This window comes from Bufo bufo, chromosome 1, assembly GCF_905171765.1.
Source record: "Bufo bufo chromosome 1, aBufBuf1.1, whole genome shotgun sequence".
NCBI classification, from domain to species: Eukaryota; Metazoa; Chordata; class Amphibia; order Anura; family Bufonidae; genus Bufo; species Bufo bufo.
In genome coordinates, this window is record NC_053389.1 from 546,125,503 (window position 1) to 546,151,959 (window position 26,457).

Here is a 26,457-nt window from a genome sequence, read left to right on the forward strand (position 1 = left end):
TAGAGGTATACTGTACATTGTGTGGCACAGTGTAGAGGTATACTGTACATTGTGTGGCACAGTGTAGAGGTATACTGTATATTGTGGGGCACAGTAGAGGTATACTGTATATTGTGGGGCACAGTAGAGGTATACTGTATATTGTGGGGCACAGTGTAGTGGTATACTGTATATTGTGTGGCACAGTGTAGAGGTATATTGTGTGGCACAGTGTATGCTATATGTGTATAACAAACATATTTCACATGAAAACTTACAATTACTGGGCTTGGCCCTTGGCGATCTCGGACACCACTTCAACACTTTGGCCGGGGGAGAAAGATTTCATAATAAGGATTTGGAGAAGGGGCAGAGGGATAGCAGAGCAGAGAAAGGATGGTGCTGCTACTAGGGGGTCATACTATGGGGGAGTAATAAAGCCCACCATAATCCCCCCCCTCCCCCAGTAGAAATAATTCTCCTTATAATGTGACAGTGCAAAAAATACCCCCTTGTAATGCCCACAGTTGAGCTAATATCCCCATAGTGCCCCATAACGTGCCAGTATAAAATACCCCTATATAGTGCCCCAAGTAAATGCCTCCATAGTGCTCCTCTCTCCCCTTCCTCCTAGTGCCCCCCATAATTTACCAGTATAAGATGCCCTCAGTGTCCCCTATAATTTGCAAGTATAAAATACCCCTTCTTAGTGCCCCCCATAGATGACCCCATAGTACTCCTCTCCCCCCTTCCTCATAGTACCCACCATAATGTGTCCCAGTATAAAATTCTACTGTACAGAGCCCCCCATATAAAACACCCCTTCTTTGTGGCCTCAGTAGATGCCCCTATAGTGCCCCCAATAATGTGCTAGTAATAGCCCCCCATAATGTGCCAGTAATGACAGCCCCCCCCATAATGTGCCAGTAATGACAGCCCCCCCCATAATGTGCCAGTAATGACAGCCCCCCCATCATGTGCCAGTAATGACAGCCCCCCATCATGTGCCAGTAATGACAGCCCCCCCATCATGTGCCAGTAATGACAGCCCCCCCATCATGTGCCAGTAATGACAGCCCCCCCATCATGTGCCAGTAATGACAGCCCCCCCATCATGTGCCAGTAATGACAGCCCCCCCATCATGTGCCAGTAATGACAGCCCCCCCATCATGTGCCAGTAATGACAGCCCCCCCATCATGTGCCAGTAATGACAGCCCCCCCATCATGTGCCAGTAATGACAGCCCCCCCATCATGTGCCAGTAATGACAGCCCCCCCATCATGTGCCAGTAATGACAGCCCCCCCATCATGTGCCAGTAATGACAGCCCCCCCATCATGTGCCAGTAATGACAGCCCCCCCATCATGTGCCAGTAATGACAGCCCCCCCATCATGTGCCAGTAATGACAGCCCCCCCATCATGTGCCAGTAATGACAGCCCCCCCATCATGTGCCAGTAATGACAGCCCCCCCATCATGTGCCAGTAATGACAGCCCCCCCATCATGTGCCAGTAATGACAGCCCCCCCATCATGTGCCAGTAATGACAGCCCCCCCATCATGTGCCAGTAATGACAGCCCCCCCATCATGTGCCAGTAATGACAGCCCCCCCATCATGTGCCAGTAATGACAGCCCCCCCATCATGTGCCAGTAATGACAGCCCCCCCATCATGTGCCAGTAATGACAGCCCCCCCATCATGTGCCAGTAATGACAGCCCCCCCATCATGTGCCAGTAATGACAGCCCCCCCATCATGTGCCAGTAATGACAGCCCCCCCATCATGTGCCAGTAATGACAGCCCCCCCATCATGTGCCAGTAATGACAGCCCCCCCATCATGTGCCAGTAATGACAGCCCCCCCATCATGTGCCAGTAGCCAGAGACCCCCATTATGTGCCAGTAGCCAGAGACCCCCATTATGTGCCAGTAGCCAGAGACCCCCATTATGTGCCAGTAGCCAGAGACCCCCATTATGTGCCAGTAGCCAGAGACCCCCATTATGTGCCAGTAGCCACCAGTATTGTACACCAAAAAAAAAACAAAAAAACACTTATACTTACCTCCTTGGCAGCGATGCGATGCAGGCCTCTTCCGGCCTGTGTCCCGTGCTGTATGGCTCACGCGGTGCGATGACGTCATCACGCCGCCTGCGCCGGCCTCTGATAGGCTGCCAGCATAGTGCCTGCAGCCTATCAGAGGAAGGGAAAGGGACACGCCTCTCCCTCCCCTGCCTCAGCACAGTCATCTGTACCGCTGTCCTGAGGACGGCGATACAGATGACTATGGAGATGAGCGCTTCCACAATAGAAGCACTCATCTCCCTGTGCCCCGTTGCCGCCACCCCACTTCTGAGCAGCTCGGGTGGGTGGGGGGGGCAATTGCCCCGTTGCCCCCCCCCCCCCCCCCGGATCCGCCAGTGTCTGGCGCATGCACAGACACAGGCAGCAGAATCCTCTGTATCTGCACATGCATCAGATGCATCCATTCGACCTCCTTTATGTACATAAGGGGCTGTTTTCTGGAGAATTCATTCCACCGTGTTGTACCTGAGAACTTTGCCAACCCTTCTAGGAGTCCACGATGGCTCTCCTTTTTCCAGGAGCCGCCCGGATGTACCTGGAGAGTTGGCAAGTATGTGTATAAATTCTATAAGGATAATCTAATGTTAAAACTATCAGAGTACAGTAGAGCTTGTGGATATATATTGTACTCCTGTATTAAACTACCCGCTGCTGTTTTGGATTAGCAGCAGCTGGGAGGATAGTTACATAGAGTATGTATTCATATATATTCCCTTCTGGGTAATTGAGCCAGGAAGGTACTCTGTGCAGAGAATCAGTTTAATATACTCATGTGTGTCCGGTGAGACCAGGCGTGCAATGGCTTCCACTATATGTCATTCCCTCAGTCATGGGCCAGTTCTGAATGGATTTGTGTTTATTGGATGTGATTTATACTGTATCACACAGTACACCGTGTTACTGGACAGTAGCCACTTGTTTGGCAGGCTGTTTATATCAACTGTTCCGTCACAAACCAGTATTATCTACCCCCTGTTATCTTAGAGGAGATTGTATCTTGTTGCAATAATTGGCAATGTTGTCCACCAGTTGGCAGCAGATCTCTCTACTAAATTAGTGTTACTATGTACTGGCAGTTGGTTCGTATCACTGTGGCTGAATATATTGGTTGTCACTCCTATTACACAGTTCACTCTAAACTAAGCCTTATGTTGCTTTGCTGCTCTGCCAGAGCTAGCTGGATAATGACAAGGTGCCTTTGCACTACCGCTATCTGGTCTACACCTAAACCTATGTTCACCTGCTGAACTTTCTCTGTACTCTGTCTAAAAGTAGACGCTACACTATTGCCCCCCTCCCGACATGTTTCGCCACTGCTGTGGCTTCGTCAGGGGAAGTGGGGTCCTTAGCGTGCATGCGCTCCTAATGACCACTATTTATGGAGTATGCAATATTCAAGAGCAGGCCCCTCGGCTAAATGCCCCCGTGTCGGCGATCGCAGCAAACCGCAGGTCAATTCAGACCTGCGGTTTGCTGCACTTTCTGCAGTTTCTGATCTGCAGGGATCAGAAACTTTAATATGCCGAAAATATAGATTTTTCACCCCCCCCCCCCCCCCCCATGCATCCCTGAATGATTTTATGCCGGCGGGTGGTGCAGGGGGGGAGGTGCGATCCCCCGCCCTCCTCCTCTTGAATATTCATTGGCGTCCAGTGGGTATACCAGAGTGTCTGCACATTGACACTCTAGTATAAACGGCTGACATCTGTGCTGTGATGTCAGCCGTTTAACCCTTTCCATACCGCGGTCCGTACGGACACATCTGGTATCTCTGTATTCAGGAGAAGTTGAGGAATGTGTTTTGGGGTGTCATTTTACATATACCGATGCTGGGTGAAATAAATATCTTGGTCAAATGCCAACTTTGTATAAAAAAATGGGAAAAGTTGTCTTTTGCCAAAATATTTCTCTCACCCAGCATGGGTATATGTAAAATGACACTCCAAAACACATTCCCCAACTTCTCCTGAGTACGGAGATACCAGATGTGTGACACTTTTTTGCAGCCTAGGTGGGCAAAGGGGCCCATATTCCAAAGAGCACCTTTCGGATTTCACTGGTCATTTTTTACAGAATTTGATTTCAAACTCCTTACCACACATTTGGGCCCCTAGAATGCCAGGGCAGTATAACTACCCCACAAGTGACCCCATTTTGGAAAGAAGAGACCCCAAGGTATTCGCTGATGGGCATAGTGAGTTCATGGAAGTTTTTATTTTTTGTCACAAGTTAGTGGAATATGAGACTTTGTATGAAAAAAAAAAAAAAAAAATCATCATTTTCCACTAACTTGTGACAAAAAATAAAAAATTCTAGGAACTCGCCATGCCCCTCACGGAATACCTTGGGGTGTCTTCTTTCCAAAATGGGGTCACTTGTGGGGTAGTTATACTGCCCTGGCATTTTCCAGGGGCCCTAATGTGTGGTAAGTAGGTAAATGACCTGTGAAATCCGAAAGGTGCTCTTTGGAATATGGGCCCCTTTGCCCACCTAGGCTGCAAAAAAGTGTCACACATCTGGTATCTCCGTACTCAGGAGAAGTTGGGGAATGTGTTTTGGGGTGTCATTTTACATATACCCATGCTGGGTGAGAGAAATATCTTGGCAAAAGACAACTTTTCCCATTTTTTTTTTATACAAAGTTGGCATTTGACCAAGATATTTATCTCACCCAGCATGGGTATATGTAAAATGACACCCCAAAACACATTCCCCAACTTCTCCTGAGTACGGCGATACCAGATGTGTGACACTTTTTTGCAGCCTAGGTGGGCAAAGGTGCCCAAATTCCTTTTAGGAGGGTATTTTTAGACATTTGGATACCAGACTTCTTCTCACGCTTTGGGGCCCCTAGAATGCCAGGGCAGTATAAATACCCCACATGTGACCCCATTTTGGAAAGAAGACACCCCAAGGTATTCAATGAGGGGCATGGCGAGTTCATAGAAATTTTTTTTTTTTGGCACAAGTTAGCGGAAATTGATATTTTTTATTTTTTTCTCACAAAGTCTCCCTTTCCGCTAACTTGGGACAAAAATTTCAATCTTTCATGGACTCAATATGCCCCTCACGGAATACGTTGGGGTGTCTTCTTTCCGAAATGGGGTCACATGTGGGGTATTTATACTGCCCTGGCATTCTAGGGGCCCTAAAGCGTGAGAAGAAGTCTGGAATATAAATGTCTAAAAAATTTTACGCATTTGGATTCCGTGAGGGGTATGGTGAATTCATGTGAGATTTTATTTTTTGACACAAGTTAAATAATAATTCCGCTAACTTGGGCCAAAAAAATGTCTGAATGGAGCCTTACAGAGGGTGATCAATGACAGGGGTGGTGATCAATGACAGGGGGGTGATCAGAGAGTATATATGGGGTGATCACCCCCCTGTCATTGATCACCCCCCTGTAAGGCTCCATTCAGATGTCCGTATGTGTTTTGCGGATCCGATCCATGGATCCGTAAAAATCATACGGACATCTGAATGCAGCATTACAGGGGGGGGTGATCAATGACAAGGGGGGGGGGGGTGATCAATGACAGGGGGGTGATCAGGGAGTCTATATGGGGTGATCACCACAGTCATTGATCACGCCCCTGTAAGGCTTCATTCAGACGTCCGTATGCGTTTTGCGGATCCGATCCATCTATCAGTGGATCCGTAAAAATCATGCGGACATCTGAATTGAGCTTTACAGGGGGTTGATCAATGACAGGGGGGTGATCAGGGAGTCTATATGGGGTGATAACCACAGTCATTGATCACGCCCCTGTAAGGCTTCATTCAGACGTCCGTATGCGTTTTGCGGATCTGATCCATCTATCAGTGGATCCGTAAAAATCATGCGGACATCTGAATGGAGCTTTACAGGGGGTTGATCAATGACAGGGGTGTAATCAATGACAGGGGGGTGATCAGGAAGTCTATATGGGGTGATCACCACAGTCATTGATCACGCCCCTGTAAGGCTTCATTCAGACGTCCGTATGCGTTTTGCGGATCCGATCCATCTATCAGTGGATCCGTAAAAATCATGCGAACATCTGAATGGAGCTTTACAGGGGGTTGATCAATGACAGGGGTGTAATCAATGACAGGGGGGTGATCAGGGAGTCTATATGGGGTGATCAGGGGCTAATAAGGGGTTAATAAGTGACGGGGGGGGGGGGGGGTGTAGTGTAGTGTAGTGGTGCTTGGTGCTACTTTACTGAGCTACCTGTGTCCTCTGGTGGTCGATCCAAACAAAGGGGACCACCAGAGGACCAGGTAGCAGGTATATTAGACGCTGTTATCAAAACAGCGTCTAATATACCTGTTAGGGGTTAAAAAAAACACATCTCCAGCCTGCCAGTGAACGATCGCCGCTGGCAGGCTGGAGATCCACTCTCTTACCTTCCGTTCCTGTGAGCGCGCGCGCCTGTGTGCGCGCGTTCACAGGAAATCTCGCGAGATGACGCGTAGATGCGTGATTGTGCGCAGCGCTGCCACCTCCGGAACGCGAATCTGCGTTAGGCGGTCCGGAGGTTGTTAAGGTGAAATAAGGCTGTGTCCTTAAGGGGTTAAAGGGGTTGTCCCACGAAAAATATTCTACAGTTTTCAATCCAGCACCTGGATCTGAATACTTCTGTAATTGTATGTAATAAAAAAATTTGTATAGCCACTGAGTTCAATAAAATGATTCTGTATAGTGTCACTTAATTTCTTATTTCTTTGTCCTACTCACTGAGAAGGCCGCACATGCTCAGTTTCATCCTTCAGCTGCCTCCTGAGCTGTGATAGGGAGAACTGAGACACGCCCTCTTAGCTGCAGCAGAAAAGACACGCCTCCTGAGCTGTGATGGGGAGTGCTGAGACACGCCCCCTTAGCAGCAGTAAAGACACTCCCAGTGAGCTGTGATAGGGAGAGCTGAGACACGCCCCCTTAGCTGCAGCAGAAAAGACACACTCCTTGAGCTGTGTTAAGGAGAGCTGAGACACGCCCCCTTAGCTCCAGCAGAAAAGACACTCCCCTTGAGCTGTGATAGGGAGAGCTGAGACACGCCCCCTTAGCTGCAGCAGAAAAGACACTCCCCTTGAGCTGTGATAGGGAGAGCTGAGACACGCCCCCTTAGCTGCAGCAGAAAAGACACTCCCCTTGAGCTGTGATAGGGAGAGCTGAGACACGCCCCCTTAGCTGCAGCAGAAAAGACACTCCCCTTGAGCTCTCAGCTTGATATAAATCTAGCAGAGCAATGAATGGGGAGATCTCTGGATCCATGTGAGGTACAGGACTGGTTCTAGCTTTGGTAGAAAGAAATTGTCATGTACTATATGATGTCTGATTTTAATTTTTTACATTTATCATGGGATAACCCCTTTCAGTTACTTAATAATAACTACCCTCTAGAAAACACTAGCAATTACAAATAATTTTTTAGGGATAATCCCTTCAAAAGTCACAAATTATGGACTGGTGTATGTGAATCAACAAATCAACCCCCTGGGCTTTCTATTGATAAAACTTCAGTCATGTAAATTGAGATTAAGATTATAACTCTCTCTGTATTAGGCCTCCTGCACACGAACGTATTCGTTCCGTTCTTTGGGGACCGTAATTTGCAACCTCCGTGCGGCCGCCTTGATTGATCCAGACCATTCAACTTGGACCCGCACTTCCGGGTCTGCAATTCCGCTCCCGAAAAAAATAGAACATGTCCTATTCTTATACAAACAGTGGGGCGGTGGCTCACTCTGGACGGAACTATGAAACAGGTGCTGCTAGCCCAAATTGGAGGGACACCCACCCTCAGAAGAATAAATTTGTAAAACTAAAATGATGGGCGAGCACACTTCATTTGTATCATAAAGTGCATAAAATTGAATTAAATCCAATATACGTGAACACGTGTGCATACATAAAATCAAGTCAATCTATAAAAATACCATAAAACCTAAATAGTTGCTTAAAATAATACACTTAACCGTGGTATTATTTAAAGTGTATTATTTTAAGCAACTATTTAGGTTTTATGGTATTTTTATAGATTGACTTGATTTTATGTATGCACACGTGTTCACGTATATTGGATTTAATTAAATTTTATGCACTTTATGATACAAATGAAGTGTGCTCGCCCATCATTTTAGTTTTACAAATGTCCTATTCTTGTCTGCAATTGCGGACAAGAATAGGCATATTCTATAGTGCCAGCAATGTGCGGTCCGCAAAATCAGGAACGCACATTGCCGCTGTCAGTGTTTTGTGGATCCGCAAAACACGTTGCGGAGGTGTGAATGGAGCCTAAGACTCACCATGTTGTGAATTGGAATGAAATCTTACTACCAAGTTACTTGCAAGTTCCAGCAGCCTACATGTAAGTGGCTGCTAGCTGTGCTGTGTAACAGGATGTGGGGGCTGGGCAGCAGAGCTTGTGCTGGTGCATGTGAAATCCACAGTAACGCCCACATAGCCTTTCAGGAGATGACAGCACTGAGCAAACTAATAGAAGAGCATTTCTGAGGGCAAGTGAGGCAAAGCTGATACCAGTAAACAAACAAGTGCAATTTTATTATGTGCTGCATTACGGTAAGATATGAGTTTATTGATTTTTAGTGCACAAAGGTGCCCATAGCCTTTAACCTGTTAAAGACCGGGTCAATTTACATTTTTAAATTTTCTTTTTTTTACTCCCTGCCTACCTGGAGCCATAACTTTTTTTTTTGTTTCCCACTTGGAACCGAAACGGAGTTCAGTAAAAGGTTTTTAACAGAAATTAATTTCTGAAGTTATTACCCGAAGTCTCGCAAGAGCCAATACATTCTATGTACGGAGCGCTCGCTCCCTACAGTTTTATGCAAATCGACTTTGGCTGTTTCATCCAAAGTCTATTTGCTCATCCCTATTCACTGTACTGGATAAATATGTTTATATTTTAATAGTACAGGCATTTTGGGGAGCAGCAGTGCAAATGATCTTTATTTATTTTTTAATGGGGTGATTTGAATATATATATATATATATATATATATATATATATATATATTATATATATATAATTTTTTTTTTTTAAATGTTTGCACCCACTCTGCTTAGGAGCAGGCGCCATCTTTACTGACCTGACTTCCGCTGTGGTTGGGATGGGGTTGAACTGAGTGGCTGAGTGTCTAGCCATGCACCAAAGTTCTCACAGTGACGCAGGCTGGATGATAAATGAGGTGTTTGACTGGGCACTCTATACCAGCTGTTGGTTTTGGCACATCTTAGGCCACACAGATTTCTCCATCAATCTTCACAGTTCCTTTTCTAGCGGATCGCTAAAAATTAAAGAAGCCTGATTGCGCCAATTTGAACCACTTTTTAGACAGATTCTCAGCACAGACTCATTAGTAATTTCAAAAAGATATATACAGGGGAGCCTGTGTATTCAGCAGAAGAGTGTGAAGTCTAGGGGGCACCCTATAGCACAGGTGTGGACATGGACTGCCTCCTTTTTCCCCCCCTTCCCTTCATTAACTGGTCTTGGGGAACAGCTACAAATGCAGTTGCATCTTTTACTGGTGTGATAACATTTGCTGAACGCCATATCTATCAAGCCCAAGCTTCTTATAATACCTGCCACATGTTTGTAATTGTCCTAAAAAGAGTGCTTACAGGAGATACTGTCCTTGCACTAGAATTAATGGCTTCCTTCCTGGCTATTAAAGTGGTATTCCAGTTGTTATCCTTTTCCACAACTTCGATCATGGGAATGTGGGCCCGCACCCTGAAATGAATAGAGCGGCTGGTTGCGCATTCACTGTGCTGCTCCATTCATTCTGTATGGGACTGCTGGAAGTAGCTGAGCGCTGTGGAGTAGCACTGTGCATGCTCCAACAGCCATTCCATTTATTTTGGGGAATTGGACCCCTGTTCTCATGGGGCTCCAGCCATCTGACCCCACCAGTCTAATAGTTATCCCTTATTTTTTCTCTTTTGCAGGATATTTGGCACTGAAGGAAACATGGACAAGTTGGAAGGTTACTACTTCTCTGCTCTGTTCAGTGGATGTTTTCTGCTGTCCAGCTTCCTATTTTCTAAAGTGACCCGAGAGCAGCGGGACCCGTATATGGATGAAATCTTCCACATCCCGCAGGCTCAGCAGTATTGTCAAGGACACTTCAAACAGGTCAGCATGGCATGTGGTTGTTTGTATTCCAGCATATTCATTTTTCTTTTCAGTAGAATACAGTAACTAGAAAAAAAAAAAAAAACATTTTAAGGCCTCTTTCACACAACCGTATGGCTATTTCAGTGTTTTGCGGTCAGTTTTTCATGGATCCGTTGTTCCGTTTTTTTGTTTCCGTTCCGTTTTTCCGTATGGCATATACAGTATACAGTAATTACATAGAAAAAATTGGGCTGGCCATAACATTTTCAATAGATGGTTCCGCAAAAACGGAACGGATACAGAAGACATACGGATGCATTTCCGTATATGTTCAGTTTTTTTTGCTGACCCATTGACTTGAATGGAGCCACGGAACGTGATTTGCGGGCAATAATAGGACATGTTCTATCTTTCAACGGAACGGAAAAATGGAAACGGAATGCATACGGAGTACATTCCATTTTTTTTGCGGAACCATTGAAATGAATGGTTCCGTATACGGAACGCAAAAAACGGCCCGCAAAACTGAAAAAAAAAAACGGTAGTGTGAAAGAGGCCTAAAGGGTTATCACACAGAAATTATTGATCACCAATCCACAGGATAGGTGACGAATGTCAGGCCAGCAGGAGTTCAACCCCTCACACCCCCTATGATCCCGAAAATGATGGGTCTGTTGGGTCTAGTTGGAGTGGTAGTGCGCATGTCCACCACTTCATTCATTTCTATGGGACTAATGGAGTGCTGTCTACATGAGTCCCATAGAAGTGAATGGAGTGCATGACGAACATGCTGACTGCCGCTCTTATTTAGAGAATGGACTTGGGGATGCCTTAAAGGGGTTCTACAGTTTGATTTAACTGATGATCTATCCTCTGGAAAGATCATCAGTCTCTGATCGGCAGGGGTCCGACACCCGGGACCCCCGCCGATCAGCTGTTTGAGAAGGCAGCTCCGTGGCCTTCTCACTGTTTGCCGCTGGCCCGGTGATGTCACGACTAGTCTCAACTGGCCTGGGCACGGCTAAGCTTCGTTCACTTGAATGTAGCTTAGCCCCACCCAGGCCAGTTGATACTAGTCATGACGTTACTGGGCCAGCAGTAAACAGTGAGAAGGCTGCTGGAGCGCCGCTGCCTTTTCAAACAGCTGATCGGCGGGGGTCCCGGGTGTCGGACCCCCGCCGATCAGATGCTGATGATCTATCCAGAGGATAGATTATCAGTTAAAACAAACTACAGAACCCCTTTAATCTCTGGACCGATCCTGTGGATAAGTGATAAATGCTCTTCATGGGTTAACCCCTTTATTTAGGGAATCCCTTTTTAACCCCTTATGAAATGGCGACTCAATAGGATTACAGTGATACCAAATTTGTATAGTTCTATTTTTCGGATCATAGATTGGAAGTCAATTCATTCAAATACTTTTACCGTTTTATACTGTTTCAGTACAGCATTAAAATGTATTGGCCAAAGTTTGTTTCGCCTGAAGTCGCACAAGACTTTGGTGACTTCCCACTGTATGCTTATCTGTGTATTGAAAAACTATTTAAAATAGCAATCTGAACTGGGCTTTGGTATTGGCTTGTACCAAAAAGCCCAGTTTTGATTGTCATTTTAAATTATTTTTAAATACACAGATATTCTTACATTAGGAATTCAACGAAGTCTCGCGTGACTTCCGTCGAGAAGAACATTGGCTCCATGGATGGAAACAGCATTAAAATTGAAGTATTTTAACAAATCGACTTCGGATCCATGATCCGAAGGTCAATTTGCTCAAGTCTAATCAGAGCCCCTGCAGTGGGGCACAGCTTGGTAGGTAGAGAGGCAGAATCCCATTCACCATAATAGATTTCTATTATGGTAATCGGGACAAGAGATCAAAAGATGCCAGGTTCTAGCCGCCTTAGGGGGCTAAAAGTTATCGTTTAACAAGTTAAAAAAAACAACAACATTAAAAGTTTAAATCAACCCCCTTTCACTGAGTCTGAAAAGGTCTGTACTATAAAATATTTTTCCTGCGTGGTGTATGCCATAACTGAAAAAATAAATAAAACAAACAATTCAACATCTTTTTGGTCACCATTCCCCCCAAAAAAAAATCGAACAACAGTGATCAAAAAGTTGTATGTACCCCAAAAATTGTACAAATAAAAACTACAGTTCGTCCCGCAAAAAAACAAGCCCTCATACAGCTCTGTGGACAGAAGTATAAAAAGTTATGGCTGTCAGAAAATAGAGATGCAAAGGTTTTATTGTTTTAAAGTAGTAAAACAAAATCAATTCTCTCAACCCTAGCTCTGATCGGAACCTCACAGATGTCGCAATCTATTTTGTATGTGGCATCTGAGGGGTTAAATGACTGGTTTTTGTTGTCAATCCCGGTCATTGTAGCCGGATGCCTGCTGTATGATACAGCCGGCACCCGCCACATATGGAGCAGGCTCATTGCAGCAGCCTGCTCCATACATTCCGTCAGCCACCATGATGTACAGGTTTGTCACTGTGGCTGAAGGGGTTAAACACCGGAAACCTTTTTTCAGCATCCAGCTTTCTAGAGAATTCACCTGCATTCTTGTTTTATTGGAATTATTACTAATTATAAGAATCTTTCAATGAGCTAATAATTTAAAATACGCCTCCACCCATACATATGTATTGACTGATATATCAGGTTTATCAGAACTTCTGGATTTTGATGGTATAGTAAAATGTAGGGCTTGAAAATAGTTCTTTTTTTTAAAGGAGCGCTGTCAAAATGAAAATGCATTGCAGGCAGCATGTTGTATACCAGAGGGACCTGAACAGTGTGCCAGTCTTGGACATTTAACCCCTCCGATGCTGTGGTCAATTGTGACCACATCATCTGAGCGGCAAAAGTCTGGGAGGGCAGCGCTACCGGGGCCTAAACGGCTCCCCCGCACTGAGCACTATGTTAAATCATTGCATACTGTTGGAAAAGCGATCAGATGATCACATTTTAAAGTCCACTCAGGGGACTTAAGATAGGACTCTAATTCTAGCCCTGAGTAAGTAGCTGCTGATTTGTATAGGTCTCTGTAAAAATTATGAAAGCATTTCAATATATCTTGCACCGATTCCATTATGCGGCCGTCAGTCTCCTGTATCCTGAGTACCGGGGGAGACATATTATTAGCGCGTGCTATATGCGCAAGTAACTTCCCTGTCTGATTGCCTGTTTCAAACACCTGTTGCTTGAGGAGGAAGAAGAGCTTCCTTTTGCTCTTTTCCTCCAGATGTAGCATGTACATTCTCCCTCTGGATAACCACTCTAATCTGCGCTCTTCAGAGGGGGACTCAGTGAACGCCCTCTCTGCCTCCTTACAGCTGGCATGTAAATCATTTTCCTTACGTTGCGATTCTCTCTTAACGTATGAGATGGAGGATTTGATGCAACCTCTAAGGTACGCTTTCATTGTCTCCCAAAGCAATAGAGCGTCTGTAGACTTGCCCTGTACCTCAAAGAACATCCTCAACTGATCAGGGATTCTGTCATTTAAACCAAACAAGGACAGCCAGAAAGGGTGTTTACGCATCTTACTGCCAGCGCCGGCATGATCAGTCAGGGCCAACTCCGCCAACAACATGGGCGTGGTCGGAAGGGCCCTGTGGTCCGTGCCTAATATTCACCAGGTCAGTATATACTATGGCATTGCCAAACAAGTAGTCAGATCTGGACAGGGCTCCCCTGGCTGGGGTAAAGCAAGAGTATTCCCTCGTTAGTGGGTTCCTGGCTCTCCACATATCTACCCATCCCATCTCCTTCGATATTCTGGCAAGAACCGTGCTGTTCCCTCCCGTCCCTCCTCTATCTGCCCTACAGCGGAATCTGTCTAAATCTTCACTGACTACTTGATTAAAGTCTCCCATACATATGAAACGGGCATTGGGATAGTTAGCCACAAAACCCATGACTGCTTGTAGAAGGGATAAAGATGCAGGAGGGGAATTATACAGATTAACAATCACATATGGGACACAGTTAATATGAGCATGTATGAAGATGTACTGCCCTCCCTGATCTACAGCTGAGTAGTGAATCTCGCATCTGAGGCTTCTATGGAACAGCAGGGCCACTCCTCTGGAGTGAGAGCTCCTATATGAGTTGAATAAGTGCTGCGCCCAGGGCTTCTTCAACCTGTTCCCTGTTTCTGGGGTGAGGTGGGTTTCTTGAAGGCCCAGAATATGAGAATTAAAGGAGCGTATTTGAGAAAAAATCGCAATCCTCTTATTAGGGTCTCCCAGTCCCTTCACGTTTCATGACATCACTCTCATGGATGCCATGGAATCACCAGGTTTGAATCAAGGACAAATACCCACATCCACATTGCATACACTGACAGTTTAGGCATTTGATCAACATAGAGCAGAGACTCCCCTGTTGCTATCATGAAGAGAGATGGCCATACTTGAGACATATAAGCTTGAGCATACAAAAACGTAATACAGAACAATAACATTATAAACATGAAGGTGTCGAATCCTGATCCGACTAACTTGGTGGCCCTTAACTCGGGTACCTGTACACTGCGTGCAGAATTATTAGGCAAATGAGTATTTTGACCACATCATCCTCTTTATGCATGTTGTCTTACTCCAAGCTGTATAGGCTCGAAAGCCTACTACCAATTAAGCATATTAGGTAATGTGCATCTCTGTAATGAGAAGGGGTGTGGTCTAATGACATCAACACCCTATATTAGGTGTGCATAATTATTAGGCAACTTCCTTTCCTTTGGCAAAATGGGTCAAAAGAAGGACTTGACAGGCTCAGAAAAGTCAAAAATAGTGAGATATCTTGCAGAGGGATGCAGCACTCTTAAAATTGCAAAGCTTCTGAAGCGTGATCATCGAACAATCAAGCGTTTCATTCAAAATAGTCAACAGGGTCGCAAGAAGTGTGTGGAAAAACCAAGGCGCAAAATAACTGCCCATGAACTGAGAAAAGTCAAGCGTGCAGCTGCCAAGATGCCACTTGCCACCAGTTTGGCCATATTTCAGAGCTGCAACATCACTGGAGTGCCCAAAAGCACAATGTGTGCAATACTCAGAGACATGGCCAAGGTAAGAAAGGCTGAAAGACGACCACCACTGAACAAGACACACAAGCTGAAACGTCAAGACTGGGCCAAGAAATATCTCAAGACTGATTTTTCTAAGGTTTTATGGACTGATGAAATGAGAGTGAGTCTTGATGGGCCAGATGGATGGGCCCGTGGCTGGATTGGTAAAGGGCAGAGAGCTCCAGTCCGACTCAGACGCCAGCAAGGTGGAGGTGGAGTACTGGTTTGGGCTGGTATCATCAAAGATGAGCTTGTGGGGCCTTTTCGGGTTGAGGATGGAGTCAAGCTCAACTCCCAGTCCTACTGCCAGTTTCTGGAAGACACCTTCTTCAAGCAGTGGTACAGGAAGAAGTCTGCATCCTTCAAGAAAAACATGATTTTCATGCAGGACAATGCTTCATCACACGCGTCCAAGTACTCCACAGCGTGGCTGGCAAGAAAGGGTATAAAAGAAGAAAATCTTATGACATGGCCTCCTTGTTCACCTGATCTGAACCCCATTGAGAACCTGTGGTCCATCATCAAATGTGAGATTTACAAGGAGGGAAAACAGTACACCTCTCTGAACAGTGTCTGGGAGGCTGTGGTTGCTGCTGCACGCAATGTTGATGGTGAACAGATCAAAACACTGACAGAATCCATGGATGGCAAGCTTTTGAGTGTTCTTCGCAAAGAAAGGTGGCTATATTGGTCACTTATTTGTTTTTGTTTTGTTTTTGAATGTCAGAAATGTATATTTGTGAATGTTGAGATGTTATATTGGTTTCACAGGTAAAAATAAATAATTGAAATGGGTATTTGTTTTTTGTTAAGTTGCCTAATAATTATGCACAGTAATAGTCACCTGCACACACAGATATCCCCCTAAAATAGCTAAAACTAAAAACAAACTAAAAACTACTTCCAAAAATATTCAGCTTTGATATTAATGAGTTTTTTGGGTTCATTGAGAACATGGTTGTTGTTCAATAATAAAATTAATCCTCAAAAATACAACTTGCCTAATAATTCTGCACTCCCTGTATAGTGCAAATAGGTGTTATAACCATACAGGTATTGCTCCTACCCCCCATTCAGCAAATATATGCAAAACTGCAGGCCTTAATACATGACAATGGAACATGTTGACAAAGTGACTGATGCTGAATATAGGGAAACGCCCTGCATTTAAGTGAGAACACACATAAGACTATCAAATGCAGTCCAGAACATGAAAAAAGTGACCAATATCAGCCGTGCTGCATCTTAATTAATGTCATGCTCAGGGCAAACAAGAACAAGTCTCCCTAGAATCAGACATATGAGGATGTTTTAATACTTGCTGTGAACAGACAGCGAAAAGTTCAGCGCGGTCCGGGACGCGTAGCTTTTCTTGAGGCCCAGTCCTCCGCCTCGCGAGGATTATTGAAAAACACGGTTTTATCGCCGTCTATGACTCTAAGGCGGGCCGGATAAGCCATCGAATATTGAAGATTTAGATCCCGTAGGCGACGTTTAACTGCAACAAATGTGGCTCTCCTCTTCTGGAGATCTGCCGAGAAATCCGGAAAAAGGGAGATCTTTGCATTTTCATGCCTGATGTCTTGCTTGCTTCTGGCCTGGCTAAGGATAAGATCCCGGTCTCTCCAGTTTAGCAGACGCGCCAAGAGGGGTCTAGGAGCAGCCCCTGGTGGGGGGTATCTGGCTGGGACACTATGTGCCCTCTCCACGGTATATGCAGGAGAGAAGGGTGTCTCAGGGAACTGCTCTTTAAACCATGCCTCTAGGAAGGCCGCAGGATCTCTGCCCTCAGCTTTCTCTGGTAGGCCCAAGATCCTCACATTGTTGCGGCGCGATCTATTTTCCAGGTCGTCACATTTCTGTTGCCACTGACCTACGGATCGCTCCAGGTCTTGCATCTTCCCTGCCATGGGTCTGGTCAGATCTTCCAGCGCAGACACGCGATCTTCTGTGTTTTTGACCCAATCTCTGAGCTGCTGCATGTCATGGCGGAGCAGGCCCACATCCACTCTCACCTCCTCCAGCTTCCCGGTGAGTGATGTTTGGCATGATGATATTGCCACTAGTAACTGCTCATAAGCTGCCTTGAGGGTAAACTCCTGCTCAGCGCCTTCCTCTGCATCCGCCTGTTGGGCAGCCTGCCCGTGGGTAACAGCCGCACGTGTAGGAGTCGTGGCTCCACTTTGGGCCTCAGACCTGGCGAACTCTTTGAGCTTCTCCGCAGCCGTTTGCGCTTTGCTGGGCCCCATAGTCGGTGTGCGAGGTCTCCTACACACCGTCCACTCTGTGCCTGGAGTCGGCAGTTTGTCAGGATGGTGAAGGATTATCGAGGGTAAATGGAGCTACTCACAGAAGCGTGCTCACATGCCGGCTGCTGGCCACGCCCCCCAGGGGGACTTAAGATAATTGGGGGAAAAAAAAAGAAGTTTTGAATGCAATTTAAAAAGCAGCATGGTATAGGGCAGGAGAAGCCGAGCAGATTGATATGTATATTTTTATTGCAAAAGATTCAGTAAAATTTGTCATTTATATCTCTGCTTTTTTGCAGCCCTGTGAAAAACTATTGGTACAGGAGGGAGGTGTTACCAGTGACTGAGGGTTATCTCTGTATGCACACATACACACAATGCTATCAGTCACTGTTAGCGCCTCCCTCCTGTACTGATGGCTGTTCACAGGGCTGCAAAAAAAAAGCTAAGATATAAATGTATAAATTACAGGTTTTATTGAATCTTTTCCCATAAAAATATCTATCCATCTGCTCAGCGTCTCCTGCTCTATACCATGCTGCTTTCAGATTGCATTGCATTTTGTGGTGAAAATGCATATATAAAAAAATCGAATCAAACGCCTCTTTCTTCATATTAAAAATAGATAATAAAAAAGATAATTAGCATTGCCGCATCCCACATTGCCAATGAAATATTAAAATATATTTAGTATTTATCCAGTACACAAATGCCATAATGGGGGAAAAAATAAATAAATGGCTGATTCACAGTTTTTTCGGCACTTCAACTCCCCCCAATTTTTTTATAAAAAGTGATCAAAAAGTCATATACACTCTAAAATGGTAGCAATAAAAACTACGGATCGCCCTGGAAAAAGTGAGCCTTTACACAGCTCCATAGACATAAATATAAAAAATTGGGGTTCAGAATATGGTGATCGAAAGCAAAAAAAAATTTAAGTATTAAAATATGATAAAAACTGTATAAATGTGGTATCACTGTAATCATATTGATCCAGAGAATAGAGGTAACAGATCAGTTTTACCATATGGGAAAAGAAACAATGTTAAAACAAAACCCATTTGGTGGAATAGCTTTTATTTTTTTAGGTCCACCCCTTTTGAATTTTTATTTTTTTCGGCTTCACAATACATTGTAACTCATTAAGGGTGCTTATTCTACAGAACCCAAGCAAAATGTCAGTGCGTCTTATGGTGGGGGGCAAATACTAATGATTGCTTCCATTATGGAGGTGCTCATTAGTACAGGAGGACTGGGAAGCGATAATTGCAAAGCTCCCCAGGCTGTGTACTCACCACTTCCTGCTCTTTCTCGGCCGCTCGCTGTGCTGCGAACTGCGCACAGCATGAGGATGTCGGCGCGCGGCAGTAAAAAGAGCGCTGGATGACGGGAGCTGCGGCATCCAGGGCAGGAAAGGTAAGTTTTTTTTTTTTTTTTTTCTTTTATCTGATCTGATCATGGGGTCATTCACATGGAGGTCTGATTGGGGGACTTATTGAGGTCTGATTGGGGGTCATTCACATGAAGGTCTGATTGGGGGACTTATTAATGTGTAGGTCTGATTAACATTGGAAGTCTGATGAAAAATATTTTCCACCGTTAAAAGCTAGGTGCGTCTTATGGGCAGGTGTGTCTTATAGGGAGAAAAATATGGTACATCTCCAAATGGTCGCATTCGAAAAAAATACGTTTTCTGCAAACCTGATACACCAAAAAATAAAAAAGGTGGGGCTCTTGAAATGCTTGGTCATTCCAGATATTTTATTTTTTTCCAGAGGTCAGCGATTCCTCCACCTTTCCTGTTCCAACAGTGCCCTGGTCTCCGGTTCCTCTTTCCATTTTTGGTCCCTCTCGGCACATAGGAAATGACTTCCCAGCCAATCACTTGAGCAACGGTGACCTGCCTCAGCCAGTGATTGGCTGAGAGGTAATTTGCCTTGTGTACTTGGTCACTCTTGACAGTCGGTGGATTTTTGAAAGTGTTGGAGCAGGAGCAGTGATGTAAGAATTGGCTAATTTATTAACCCATTTGGATTCTTTTGAATTTTTTTTTTACCCACTTTGCAATCCCTTTTAATGTTCCGAATAATAAATCTTGTTGGCCAACTGCAGGGACTTTGCTACAATAATAGCAAACTCAAACCTTACCTCTCCAGCCCAGTGCTGCCACTATGTCCTTCCCACTCAGCAGCAGCAGTGACCTATCATATACTGCTGCAGCCAATCACTGGCCTCAGCAGTGCACGTCATGAGACCACTGAGGTCAGTGATTGCCTGCAGTGGTTATGTGCAGTATACAGGACATCACTGCTGCATCCTGGTGGAGGGAACTGATCATTGGCACTGGAATGAACGGGGCTTAGGCAGGTGAGTTTAAGATTTTTTTTTTAACACCCAGCAGTTGACCCATAAAAAATTTAACTCAGTCAACCTCTTTAAGGGATTGTCTGGTTTCTACAACTTATTTCAAACCTACTATTAGGTGTATTTTCATTAATAGAAGGTGGTCTGTGGTTTGGGTCCCTAACTATGAGCCAGAACAACGAGCAGCTAAATGCTGTTCTTGCTGTGGAGGCTCCAGTGCATCCAGCCATTACATGGGGTACATACATCACTCGGGGTTTCGGCAGCGGGGACGGCTTATGACAAAAGCTTGTTCTTTTGCAACTGACCCAGTGAGATAGAACATGTATGGAATTAGAGGCATTTAGGGGGAGAGGCCCCGTACAAAATGGAGCTGCAGTGTGCTGTGTGAGTCCTTTAACCCCTTAAGGACCGGGCTCATTTTCACCTTAAGGACCAGGCCATTTTTTGGAAATCTGACCAGTGTCACTTTAAGTGCTAATAACTTTAAAACGCTTTGACTTATCCAGGCCATTCTGAGATTGTTTTTTCGTCACATATTGTACTTCATGACACTGGTAAAATGAAGTCAAAAAAATTATTTTTTTTGCACAAAGAAATACCTAATTTACCAAAAATTTGGAAAAATTTGCAAATTTCAAAGTTTCAGTTTCTCTACTTCTGTAATACATAGTAATACCCCAAAAAATTGTGATGACTTTACATTCCCCATATGTCTACTTCATGCTTGAATTGTTTTGGGAATGATATTTTATTTTTTGGGGATGTTATAAGGCTTAGAAGTTTAGAAGCAAATCTTGAAATTTTTCCGAAATTTACAAAAACTCAATTTTTAGGGACCAGTTCAGGTTTGAAGTCACTTTGCGAGGCTTACATAATAGAAACCACCCAAAAATGACCCCATCTAAGAAACTACACCCCTCAAGGTATTCAAAACTGATTTTGCATACATTGTTAACCCTTTAGGTGTTGCACAAGAGTTATTGGCAAATGGGGAGGAAATTTGAGAATTTGATTTTTTTGTCTAATTTTTCATTTTAACCCATTTTTTCCACTAACAAAGCAAGGGTTAACAGCCAAACAAGACTGTATCTTTATTGCCCTGACTCTGCTGTTTACAGAAACACCCAATATGTGGCCGTAAACTACTGTACGGCCTCACAGCGGGGCGTAGAGTGAAAGGTGCGCCGTTTGGTTTTTGGTAGGCTGATTTTTATGGACTGGTTTATTTACACCATGTCCCATTTGAAGCCCCCTGATGCACCCCTAGAGGAGAAACTCACTAAAAGTGACCCCATCTAAGAAACTACACCCCTCAAGGTATTCAAAACTGATTTTACATACGTCGTTAACACTTTAGGTGTTGCACAAGAGTTATTGGCAAATGGAGATGAAATTTGAGAATTTCATTTTTTTGCCTAATTTTCAATTTTAACCCATTTTTTTCACTAACAAAGCAAGGGTTAACAGCCAAACAAAACTGTATCTTTATTGCCCTGACTCTGCTGTTCACAGAAACACCCCATATGTGGCCGTAAACTACTGTACGGCCACACAGCGGGGCGTAGAGTGAAAGGTGCGCCGACTGTTTTTTTGACACCATGTCCCATTTGAAGCCCCCCTGATGCACCCCTAGAGTAGAAACTCCATAAAAGTGACCCCATCTAAGAAACTACACCCCTCAAGGTATTCAAAACTGATTTTACAAACTTTGTTAACCCTTTAGGTGTTGCACAAGATTTAATGGAAAATAGAGACACAATTTCAAAATTTCACATTTTTGGCAGATTTTCCATTTTAATATTTTTTTTCCAGTTACAAAGCAAGGGTTAACAGCCAAACAAAACTCATTATTTATGGCCCTGATTCTGTAGTTTACAGAAACACCCCATATGTGGTCGTAAACCGCTGTACGGGCACACGGCAGGGCGCAGAAGGAAAGGAATGCCATACGGTTTTTGGAAGGCAGGTTTTGCTGGACTGTTTTTTTGACACCATGTCCCATTTGAAGCCCCCCTGATGCACCCCTAGAGTAGAAACTCCAGAAAAGTGACCCCATTTTAGAAACTACGGGATAGGGTGGCAGTATTGTTGGTACTAGTTTAGGGTACATATGATTTTTGGTTGCTCTATATTACACTTTTTGTGCGGCAAGGTAACAAGAATTAGCTTTTTTGGCACCGTTTTTTTTTTTTTGTTATTTACAACATTCATCTGACAGGTTAGATCATGTGGTAATTTCATAGAGCAGGTTGTCACGGACGCGGCGATACCTAATATGTATTACATTTTTTTAATTTATGTAAGTTTTACCCAATGATTTCATTTTTAAAACAAAAAAAAGTTTTAGTGTCTCCATAGTCTAAGAGTCATAGTTTTTTCAGTTTTTGGGCGATTATCTTAAGTAGGGTCTCATTTTTTGCGGGAGGAGATGACGGTTTGATTGGCACTATTTTGGGGTGCATATGACTTTTTGATCGCTTGCTATTACACTTTTTGTGATGTAAGATGACAAAAAATTGCTTTTTTTACACAGTTTTTTTTTTTTTTTTTTTTACGGTGGTCACCTGAGAGGTTAGGTCATGTGATATTTTTATAGAGTCGGTCGATACGGACGCGGCAATACCTAATATGTATACTTTTTTTTTATTTATGTAAGTTTTACACAATGATTTCATTTTTGAAACAAAAAAAATTATGTTTTAGTGTCTCCATAGTCTAAGAGCCATAGTTTTTTCAGTTTTTGGGTGATTATCTTAAGTAGGGTCTCATTTTTTGCGGGATGAGATGACGGTTTGATTGCTACAATTTTGGCGTACATGCGACTTTTTTGATCACTTTTATTACCTTTTTTTGGGAAGTAAGGTGAGCAAAATTTCAATTTCATCATAGTTTTTTATTTTTTATTTTTATGGCGTTCACCGTTCGGGTAAAGTAACATGACCGTTTTATAGATCAGGTCGTTACGGACGCGGCGATACCAAACATGTGTAGGGAATGTTATTTTTTTAATTTTTAATCAGTGATAAATGTGTTTTTTGATTTTTACTTTTTTTTCACTTTTTTTCACTTTTTTTTTTACCCAGATCCACTTGGTTCTTGAAGATCCAGTGGGTCTGATGTCTGTATAATACAGTACAGTACAATATATATTGTTCTGTACTGTATTTTACTTACACTGAACAGATCTATGCTTTCAGCACAGATCTGTTCAGCACCATGGACAGCAGGACGCCTGAGAGGCGTCCTGTTGCCATGGGAACCTTCCCCGTCTGCTCAGAACTGCGCAGACGGGGAAGGGTAAGGATGGGATCTGGCGGGGGGCTGTCTGGGAGCTCTCTCCCTCTCCATCGGGGGGGTGCAAAGGCACAGCAGCCCCCCGATCGGAGAGGGAGGGAGCTCCCTCTTACTGTTAACTTTTTCCATACAGCGGTCCGTACGGACCGCTGTATGGAAAGGGTTAAACGGCTGACATCGCATCACCGATGTCAGCCGTTTATACCAGGGTGCCAGCAATGTGCTGGCACCCTGGTATACCCACTCTACACCAACGATTATTCAATGGGAGGCGGGCGGGGGATCGCGATCCCGCCTGCCGCACCGCCCGCCTCCCGCACCGCCCCCACCGCCCGCAACACCCCCCCTGCACCTCCCACCGGGCTAAAATCATTCAGAGGTGCAGGGGGGGGTGATAAAAATATATTTTCGGCACACTAAAGTTTCTGATCGCCGCGGTCAGGGACCGCAGCGATCAGAAACAGCAGAAAGCGCAACAAACCGCAGGTCTGAATTGACCTGCGGTTTGTTGCGATCGCGGACATGGGGGGGTCACGGGACCCCCCCGCGCATTTAGCCGAGGTGCCTGCTCAATGATTTGAGCAGGCACCTTGTTCCGATCACAGCCGGCCGGGCGGCAGTGATCGGAACAACACATGACGTACCGGTACGTCATGTGTCCTTAAGGACTCGGGAAACATGCCGTACCCATACGTCATGTGTCCTTAAGGGGTTAAGAACAAAGCAGCCTCCTGTACAGTTCAGAAGTATGTATAAATAATAAATGGCTGTCAATTAATATGAAATGAGCCATTGTGACAAGAGGACGGATGCTTCAATGGCGAGTGTGCTGATGGCATAGACAGTAGAGTGAAGAGTAATACACCGTTATGACAAAAACCATACACTCAGGCCTGCAGCACCCGGCACCCACACAGATGCTGTTTTATACACTGACTGCTAAGTACGTGACTGTGATTTAATCGCTTCAGACACATTAATGTAGACCGTTTCTGTTTGTGGATTTTTGTAAAGCTTTCCTCTGTAATATGAATATTTATGAATGTAGAGGGGTTTTATTCTGCCCAAACATTGGTTCTTCCAGGTTTGTGCTGTTTATATTGTTTAGATCTCCCAACTGGTATGTGTTATTTTATAGCTTATAATATCTCTAAAGACCCATCAGGAAGGAAAGGCTGTCTAAAGGAAAGAAATAGGATGAGCGCCGTGAGACACAGGAGCACTTTAGGTGTCACTGCTACTGCTGGAAACAAAAGCTTGCCTTCCACCCCTGAAGGATCAGTTTAAATTTGCTTTTGCATTGATCTATACTCTACACTGCGATCAGTACAGAGCGCTGCAATCCTCAGCACTCCAGCTGTTGTAAAACTACAATTCCCACAATGCACACTTTCTCTGAAATTCTCATATAAGTGAATGGAGCTTGGTGGGAGTTGGAGTGCCGAAGGTTCCTGACTCCTGATCTAGAGAATCCTGACAGCCCAGCACATTTGGGTTGGTAAATTCAGAATTACTTAAAGGGGTTTTCCAAGACTTTAGAACTGATGACCCATCCCCTGGATAGGTCATCATTATCTAATCGTTGCCAGTAAACAGTTTTAAAAGGCATCAGCCATATGGCCTAGGCACAGCTCAGTCCTATAGAAGTGAATGGGGCTGAGCTGTGATACCAAGCATAGCCGCTATACAATGTACGGCACTGTGCCTGGTAAGCACGGAGAAAGACCGTGCCGCTCACAGGAGCCGCTGCCTTCTCAAACAGCTGATCGGTAGGGGTCCCAGGTATCGGCCACCAACAGATCAGATACTGATGATCTATCCAGAGGATAGGTCTTCAGTTCTTAAGTCTTGGAAAACCCTTTTGACCTCTTGGTGACCAAACATTTTTTTCATTGTGGCATTCCAAGAGCTATATAACATTTTTTATTTTTCCACCAATATAGCCAGATGAGGGCTTGTCTTTTGTGGGATAAGTTTCAGTTTTTAACAGAACCATTTTGGGGTGCACATGACTCAATGATTATCTTTTATTAACTCTTTCTGGGTTGGGCGAGATGAAAAAGGAACAGCACTTACCCCATTGACTACTAAATTTAAAATTTTGGAAGGTTCATTTTGCTGCATAACTGTATTCTCTAGGTCAGTACAGTTTTTTTATATATAATATATTTTTTGAAGGGGTTATCTGACATTTTCTAACTGATGACCTATCTTAGCATCTGATTGGTGGGGGGTCTGACACTTGGGAACCCGCTGATCAGCTGTTTGAGAAGGCCTGGCACTCCTCACCAGTAGATGGACCACCAGTAGAGAGAATAGTCTGATACATGGACAAGCAGCTCCCAGAGTGTTCGTTGTCCACCATCGAGACACAGGTGGCATCTCCATTACACACCCCTGTCTCTGCCTGGACCATTTCCAGACTCTTTGTAGAAGTAAATTTTGTGTTATGGTGCCCAGTGCGTGTCCTGCCCTTGACAGCCATCCACCGTTGCCTTCGTTTGCAGTGGTGTCATGAACGAAAAACCTGGACTGCTACAGAGTGGAACCGTATTGTCTTTAGCAACGAATCCAGGTACTGTTTTGGATGCCACCACAGGTTCCAATATGAAAGCCTTGTGGCGAGGGCTACAATCCTGCGTTTGATGTGGGGCGGCACTCTGCTCAAACTGCTGGTGTGATGATCTGGGAAGTCATTGCATACGACAGTCGGTCACCACTAGTAGTGCTATGAGGGACACTTTTTTACAGCTCAGCGACATGTGCAGGACATCCTCCGCATATATTATGGCTAATGGCAGGGCTTCCAGCTGTCATTTTTCTGCAGGAGAATGGTCACCCACACATCATTATCACATTCACACATAGAAAGTTTCATTCCATTCCAACAACTCCTTCTTGATATGGTATTTATAATTTTTTTTTAATTGAAAGTATATGTAAGTGATAAAAATATTAGAGCGAAAGGATACGTTTATTGTGGAAACCTTTTTCCAGTTTTACAGACAAAATGCACGCACAAAGTTCTGCTGTCTATAGCGCTCTGGAATCCATACACCACTGACATGCATGTGGTGTATGGATTTTAGCAGAGTGGGAACCGACAGGAGCAGCCATATGCTGTGCAGGACTCCTGGTTGTTTCCGCTCTGCTAAAAGCTCTGCAGACTATTTATTTTAATTTTTTAAAAATATTTAATTCTTATTCTTACCACAAGGTGTTGCTCAGCTTTTATGGCCTATGCTCAGAAGTGATGGCCCATCCTCTG

General features: G+C 44.4%; 1 protein-coding gene across 2 annotated transcripts in view; it reads left to right on the plus strand.

The window, feature by feature from the left end:
* The window catches only part of LOC120982280 (dol-P-Glc:Glc(2)Man(9)GlcNAc(2)-PP-Dol alpha-1,2-glucosyltransferase-like), a 32,302-nt gene that overhangs the window by 936 nt on the left and 4,909 nt on the right, over positions 1–26,457 (plus strand). For both annotated transcript variants that reach the window (XM_040412323.1, XM_040412331.1), the window contains exon 2: positions 10,024–10,210. In XM_040412323.1, the coding sequence (XP_040268257.1) occupies positions 10,024–10,210 (187 nt within the window). The remainder of the gene's footprint in view (positions 1–10,023; positions 10,211–26,457) is intronic.